Below are 8187 nucleotides of genomic sequence, written 5' to 3'. Positions count from 1 at the left end.
TTTTTTTTTTAAGTCATACACTAGCCATATTCAGGGACGTAAAGTTTTTTGACACATAGTATTGTGCAAATGTTTTGAGCCACCCTTCGTTTCTTTACATTTTGCCAGGAAAATGGGAAATCGGTGCAGTGTTTTAATGCAATTGGAAATCATCATGCATCGCTCTCTCTGCTGGAGTTTTTTTATTTCTTAAAGACGTGACTTTCAGCTACAGTTCATCTGCTGTACATAGTTTTTAGCTCTGCCACTTCTTCTTGCCCCGTTATCTCTTTTTTTTTTTAAGATGACCATTTTGAGATATTCCAAGTTTTTGTCTAACATCTCCTTGAATCACCTTCTTGGTGCAAAAATACAATTTAATCCCTGTCAAACTGTTATCGTTGGCTTTTTTAAAAAAAAGATTCCTATTCATATTTTTTTAAATCTTTGGTATGTTTTATCTTTTTATTTTATCATTAATACCTCTGTAGGCATGAGCATAATACTATTTCTGGCTTTTAGCAGTAGGCCAGTTTTTATTGGAGCTCTCCAAATAGCATTAAGCTTTTTCTTATTGGGGTTTCTAAAAACCAGAACAAGATGTTCAGCCATGATACTAGTGTGCAAAACTTGGTCTACAGTGTTACCATGTGCGTGCTAATGAGGAACGCTGAACCAAGGAACCGAGGATCTTCACACTGTGCAGAATTGTGGCTTGTATAGATGTTGAGTGTAAAATAATTTTTTTTAAACCCTTTGGCATTCCCTCGCTGAAAGTCTTACATTCCCAAGGAATCATTATTGGATTTCCTGTGGTCCACAAAGTTGTGTGTTGGCAAATGTGAGACCTCACAATGCTCGGTCCTTCTTTTCAAGTATAATCTAAGGCAGTATGTGGTCAATGAGAGCGGCAAAGTAGTGGCTACAGACTTGCTTACTGCTAAAACTTCAGCTGCGTTTGAGGTTTAAGTTATGCACGTAACTAAGCTCTACTCTATTTCACTTGTGTTGCTTCGATACAGTGACGGAGATGCTTACTAAGGAGTAGCTTAAATTAAATTTACCGCACACTTGCAACAAATCAAAGCAATTTGTCTTCCCCAAATTACAAGATAATGTATCACAGCCATAGACTTTACAACCAAAGCACAGCCATAGCTAAGCAGAGTTATGGCCTGTCTTGATCAGCCCTGGTGGTGCTCGGGGAGAGGGCTGGTGAACCAGCTCCTCTAGTTACTTTTCCAGCTGTATTGGTACAGACCTGCGCCCACAGCTCGAGGTGCAGTGACTCATACTGTTGTTACAGTGAAGCTCTGCCTTTCTCTATTGATCAGACAGAATGCAAACATAAAGGGAAAAAAATTCCCACAGTGACTCTTAGTTACCTCTATATTAAGTAAACATTATCAGCAGGGGAAAACCTGCTGCCGTATTACCATCAGTCACAGATAATGTTTGTAATGGCATTATTTCCTGTGTTACATATACAGGTCTACCTGGCAGCTCAGCTGCAGCGGATGGAGGTGGAGAACCCCAACTACGCCCTGACAAGTATGTACCTCCATGCTTTTAACGCCGCTGCATCTCTTCTGGTGTTTGGGTTTACTTTCTACAGCCTCAGTGCTGCAGGTGGAGGGTTAACCATGATAGTGATGAGAAGCTCAGAGGTTCACGTCCTGAAACTGTAGGCAGAGGAAGTGAAGCTCGGTGACTGTGTGTGTCCTGTTCCCAGTATTATTGTGGTGTTTTGTGGGGTCCTTCAGCTTTTTTAGCTGTTCTGCCAACTGCCTGGACAACACTGCCAGCAAAGACAAAGGTCTGTTTGTCCCAAACTCACACACACTCGCACGCACGCACACGTGCACACAGACCTGCTCCGCTAACATCCTGGCCTCTTTTTGTTTTCAAATGCGTTTTTGCATGAAGGTACTGGCTCACTACCGAACAGACACACGCACACACACAGGATCTGGCAAAGAATTTCTTTTTTTTTTTTTTTTTTACTGCACTTACACTGTTAAACTGTCAAGAAGAAGACAGTCAGCTGCGTGTGTGTGTGTGTGTGTGTGTGTGTGTGTGTGTGTGGCTCTAGAATACTTTTTAACTGAGTCTTTGGTCACTTTTCTACTTTTTAGTTGCTCCAGTTTATTGATGATAAAGTCTCACTTCTTCTTGTTTGCTGTTCTTTGTTGCTGTTGTGCTCGTTGAAGGCAACAGATTTATATTTTCATACGGCCGATCGAGCTCTGCCTTGTTTTCTTTTTTGGTCTTGTCTTTTTAGTTTTAGTTTTGTTTTAGTTTTTTTTTTTTTCTGCAAGTAAGTTGTTGTCACGATCACTTCACACAACCAGCCATACACTTGTCAACGGCTAACATAAGATGCGGATTTGTGGTGTCAACTATGATAAATGAACAACTGTCTCAACTGCATAAAAGCCAAATATAAACCCAGGTCCAAAACTGTTTGGATGCTGTGTAAATGTAAATATAAACAGAATGCACTGATTTGCATTTCCAAAGCCCCTATTTTAGTCACAGTAGTACATAGAAAATATATAAGATGTTTAAACTGACACATTTCAGTATTTAATTAAAAATATTGGCTTAGTTTGAATTTGATGGCAGCGATACGTCTCAAAAGTTGGGAGAAGGCAACGAAAGGCTGGAAAAGTAACTGGGACTGTAAGAGCATCTTAGAGAGGTAGTTTCTCAGAAGCAAAGATGTGCAGAGGTTCACCAGTCTGAAAAAAAAAAACTGCATCTACAAACTGTGCTGCAATTTCAGAATAATTGTCCCAAAAGTCAAATTGCAGAGACTCATCATCTACAGAGCATGATATCACCTACACATTTGGAGAAATTGGAGAAATCCCTGTGTGTAAGGGACAAAGCTGAAAACCAGTGTTAGGATCACTGACCTTAACTCTTTGGTGAAAAGGTCTGTATTGCAGGCAGGGCAGTTTAGCATTAACATTTGGAACATCACTAAATTAAAAAATATGACAAAGAAGACCCAGGACTGTTAAGCAGCTAGATAGCAGACAAAAATGGGACAACACTCTTTCTCTGAAAGTCCAGCAGCTGTTCTCTTCAGTTTGTAGTTTGTAGACTGCTGTTAAAAGAAGAAGAGATGTTACACAGTGGTAAACATGGCCTGCTTTTATTTATTTATTTATTTATTTTTAATTTGTTGCTGCCACAAAATACAAACTGAGCCAAAAATTTTCCTCTTAAAATGGTACATCTCATTTTAAATATTTGAATGTTTTTATGTTCTTCTGTGAGTAAAATCTGGTTTGTAAATCATTGCATTCTGGGTTGGGTTTTTTTTAAAAACATTTTATACAGCGCCCTAACTTCTTTGGAATTTAGACTACTGGTTTAAATTGATGCCGACTCATCAGTATGCCAATGCAGGCTTTGGCATTTTGCAGAATAATGCCACACTTTGAATTGAGTCCATGTCGGCGCCTGGTGTCTCATCATGTGATCTCAGTCTGACTCTGTGATGTTGATCAGGGCTCTGTGGGAGCCATGCCATCTGTTGCAGGACTCGATGTTCTTCTTGTCATTCAAGGTTGTTCTTAGTGTGTGTGTGTGTGTGTGTGTGTGTGTGTGTGTGTGTGTGTGTTGCAGAATTAACTAAATTTAACAAAAGTTAATCTCAACAGCTGTTGGATTTTTCTACATAGAGCGTTGTGGTGTGAAAGGTTAATATTGTGAGTGTGAGCTGCAGACAGTAGCCAATGAAGTAATCTCTATCACCAACAAATAGAAATCCTGACATTTAGTTTACCAAAGGTCCCAGGCCTGGATGTTTATTTTCTAAAACACTAATGCAGGTCATTATGGACACCAAGAGTGGGTGTGGCTGCTCGTGTACATATATTATTTCTGTCTGCATATCTCAGGGTCACGACCTCATTTTCTTGTTAGCTCCCAGTAATAACTATATGAGTCACAAGATGTTTGATGGCACGCAAACTGAAGCTCCTTGACTCAACCGAGTCAAAGCCAAAGCTGTGGTGAGCAGATAAAAGTCATCACCTTTGGCTCTTTGCTGTGGTCCTCGGGTCAACCCTCAGCAGGGTTATGGTGTGGTTTGGTGTGATAGCTTTCTGGGGGAGTACCATTTCCACGAAAGAGGGTATGCTTGCTCTGCGACACTGTTTAGTTGATCCGAATCAAAGGAGCATCTGCATAAATGCCATACACCGCTGTTTCCAAGCAGGATATTTAAAAAAGTTATAAAGGCGTGATTGATTGTTATTCAACTTGCTCTTGTTTTAATGTAGTTGCTGATTGTTGTGAGCTTTTATGTGTGCAAAGAAATAATTGCACCTTAACTTGTCCCGGGAATATCACAGGAAAGAAAACCTCTTTGTATTTATTAATGATGAAAATCCTTTGACCTTGTCTCTTGACTTGTGTTGTTTGGAAAGGCGCAGTCCTATTTCTCATATTTAATTTCGGCCCCGCTGGCTTCCATTGAATTTCATATGACAAACAACTTCAAGTGGCTTCTTCCTGTTTCGCTGAAATCTCCAGCTGTCTTGACTGAGCAGCTGTGCCTCTTCAGCCACAAGCACGGTCTACATTGTTCTAATGCTTTTTATATTGAGTCCATTGCTACAAACTCTAGCAATGCTCTCACACACTATCCAAAGGTCTGCAGTGGCTCTCTTATCAATGTTTGTTTATTACACACATCGGAGCCCAGCGAACCTTGGCTGGACACTTGCACTGCCTTCATTGTGGAAATGGAGAGCACAAATGTACTGACAGCAGTCTCTCGAGTTCAGTATGATTTCAGTTTAATCGTCACAATCAGACGTGTTGAACGCTTCAGATGAATGCGGAGAAGTGAACATGACATCACCCTGACTGAGAGTCAACAGAAGACCTGTTGACTCTCTGCAAATCATGCAACTCTTCCAGGCTTATGCTCTCAGGTGTTAAAAGAGTTCACAAAGAAGTCACAGCTTTTGACTGTTATTACTGACTGATATTATTCTGCAGATCAAACCGATGTAATGAGAAACGTTGACAATTTTAGTAACATACAAAAACAACATACAAACGGAAAGAAAAGCTTGTATTTGCCTTGAACTGGTGCAAAAAAACGATAGAAATTAGAAAGTGATGTGCATTCTCAATTTAAATGTTGCCACAAAACAAATGAAAAAAGTCATACATTACTTGGAAAGACCTGAATTAACATCCCACAATTAGCTGCATTAACTGTCAGTGGATCAGCAACATGATTATTAGAGATTAGAATGTGAAGAAATCATTATAGAGTATTTGAGAGCGGCTGAAGCTTATTATTTATCAGACCATGAAATCCTGCATAGGCAAACAGTTTAATGATATTTTTTCGACATAATCCAGCCATGCGGTTCTGTTCCCTCATGCGGCACTGCTAGCTGTACTTGTGTGTGTGTGTGTGTGAAAGTCTTTTTCAAATCATGGATGGTGGGTTTTTAAAATAAAGAAAAGATGGACTATTGAGCCTGTTATCAGCCCTTTGTTCAAAAGTCAGCATCCATGACGGTACACTTAGACCTGTAGTTTATTGGATGAATATAGAAAGTCTATAGTTTTTAGCGGATTTTAGACCAGTGAAGGGTTTAACACAAATTTTGCTTGAACTATTTGGAAATTGCGAGCGTTTTTATACATGGTCCCCCATTTCTAGAGACTCCGAAGTGATTGGACAAACAGAATTTCAAATTTCAGAATTATTTTAAATATTTGGATGAAAATCTTCTGTGATGTTATGCTTTAGCTCATTCATTCATTTTGGAAATGAAGTTTTCCAGCATTGAATCTGAATTTGAGGAGAGAATAGCTGCTCTATGGGCGACAAATACTAGTGATCGGGTTCCACTCACAGCCATACACGTCCATGCTATAACATTTCCTCCACCGTGTTTGGCAGATGTATTTTATGAGGTTTGTCTCGGATCATCAGCTGTTTTTCTCCTGAGATCTTTCAGGGCTTTTTAGTGTTGCTGAGCTGATCAGTTCCTTTATTTCACGATTGTTGTTTTGGCCACTCCTAAATTTTTTGCTGTCTCTGATAGGTTGGTTTTTCAGCTTAACGATAACCTGCCTTCACTTGCACTGACAGCTCTTTGGGTTAGGTCTCAGGTTCCTGGAGGCTTTCTTCTTTTCCAGAACATTCTCATACCCGTCCACTGGTTCCCTAGATCCCAGACATACATGTGTGTGTTGTTGTTTGTTATGTAAGCTCCGTTCTCACCATCAGAAAGAAATCTCCAGGGATGGATACAGAAAAAGAGTGTGTGCCGTTTTCACTTAATCCTCACTTCCTGTATTAGGATCCTCAGAATGAGCATTAACGCAGAGTCAGCAGCGAGCAGGAAACTCACTCGCACAGTATTACTATCATCACACACAGCTGTATGTGTAATAGGATGTTCTATACTCATGAGTTGTGAGTGACAGCCTGATCTGCAGCTTATTTTAACCTCCTCGGACCCTGTATCCACATATGTGGGCATCACATTTTTGGTTATTTAGACTAAAATACTCAATTTTGCTCTACATGGGCCTGATATCCACTTACGAGGACATTATACTGCTACTGTTCTATCAAAATTTTAAACAAATCCTCATATGTGGCTCTTATTTTTCTTAAAAACAAAAATAAGGTAAAAAAAATATCAAAGAGAAATTAAAAATGCATGTTGTGAAAGAGTTCGGGTCTTAGGAGGTTAAAGGTGCATTAATTGGTTTTGGGTTTTTTGGGCCACTTTGGGCTAAAAACAAATTTTAGGAAAGGCCAACGTCCACATCTGCATCATTGCATAGGGTCTTTTTGCTTAGTTAGTTTATGCTAACCTTGACTGACTCAAGCTAAACGTCTTCCAGTAGCCTTGTATACTTTGTGGTTGACTACAGAGTACAGAAACTGTAGCAACTAGCCTGCTATGTATGGTTTTGCCTGAAATATTGGCTGAATGTTTGGAGTAAAATTATCATTGTTATCCACTCGTCCAGAACATGCACTGATTCAAACCAGATTAAATAAACTGTAGGTGTGAAAGCACACTGAAACAGAACCCAGGAGCTAAAGCAAGCTAAAACATCAGAGATGCTGAGTATACTCTAAGCTACAACTTGGCTTTTGCTTTTAACTTTTTATGTGAGAGCACCATCAAATGTACACATCCAGTTATGATGTGTTTACTTTTACCTCTGATGCAGTATAAATAAATGTTGTTGTTGTTTTGGATTTGCAAGTCAGAGGTGAGGGAAATATAAGTTAGCAGATCTGTGTTTCAGGTTGTTACATAAAAGCGAGAAACAACATGTTCACATAAAGACAGGAGACAGAAGTCGGTGTTTTTATAACAGACTGATGAGTATTTAGACAGAGACAGGCAGGGGGAGCAGGGAAGACAGGAAAGTATGCAAGTCATCATCCTGTTAGAAATAAGACTGACAGCTCGACTTACACAACCCCAAGAGGAGGGAGGAGGAGGAAGGAGTGGCGGAGCTGACGTCCGTGTTCAGCTTTTGATGTTTTTCATTTCTCAGAATAGTTCTTCAATTCAAAACATTCATTTTGTTTAAAACCAGATTTTTAACAATAGCAATTTCTCTGAAGAATGAAGTCCTGCTGTGGAATCACTCCACCATTCACTCCTTTATTTCTGCTCATCTAATAAACACTTGTATAGTGAGCTCTATTTTAGAGCAAAGGCCAAACTCATGACTGTCAACTTTCATCTGTAACAGGCTGAAATTACATTTATGGAGCTTTACTGAGAATCTGATGAAAACATGTCCGTTTCATTTTTAGAGCCTAGAGCACACATTTAGCTTGTACCAATACAAAAGCTGGGGAAACTGAAAAAAAATCCATAGTTTCTGGCAGTTGCTGTTCGTGTCTCTGGTCTCCTGCAGTGTCACAGCTCTGGTGTCTGGTTTTCTGCAACTGTGAATCTCCTGAGATGATTTTTTTTTTTTTTTACTCAGCACTATGCAGGATACAGAAATCTATACTTTAAGATCTTTTTCACTTAAAAAAGCAAATTGGTCATTGCTTTGTAGTTGGTTGATGCTTTACGCCCTTAAAAAGTGGTTTGTTCTGTTGAACAGGGTCAGCATAAATTCATGGCTACAGTCTGTCCTGTGCCAGCAGTCCAGGCTGGAAGCCTTGCACATGTCCTTTTCTTT

At 39.6% G+C, this 8187-nt stretch overlaps 1 protein-coding gene across 1 annotated transcript in view; it reads left to right on the top strand.

Moving 5' to 3' along the window:
• The window catches only part of itprid2 (ITPR interacting domain containing 2), a 53625-nt gene that overhangs the window by 30375 nt on the left and 15063 nt on the right, over positions 1 to 8187 (top strand). The window contains exon 10 of the mRNA XM_013911005.1: positions 1470 to 1530. Within this exon, the coding sequence (XP_013766459.1) occupies positions 1470 to 1530 (61 nt within the window). The remainder of the gene's footprint in view (positions 1 to 1469; positions 1531 to 8187) is intronic.

Source organism: Pundamilia nyererei, unplaced genomic scaffold, assembly GCF_000239375.1.
Source record: "Pundamilia nyererei isolate P.nyererei 1_Seehausen unplaced genomic scaffold, PunNye1.0 scaffold00055, whole genome shotgun sequence".
NCBI classification, from domain to species: Eukaryota; Metazoa; Chordata; class Actinopteri; order Cichliformes; family Cichlidae; genus Pundamilia; species Pundamilia nyererei.
Note: the sequence above shows the minus strand (reverse complement) of the source record. Positions and strands in the feature narration are given on the sequence as shown.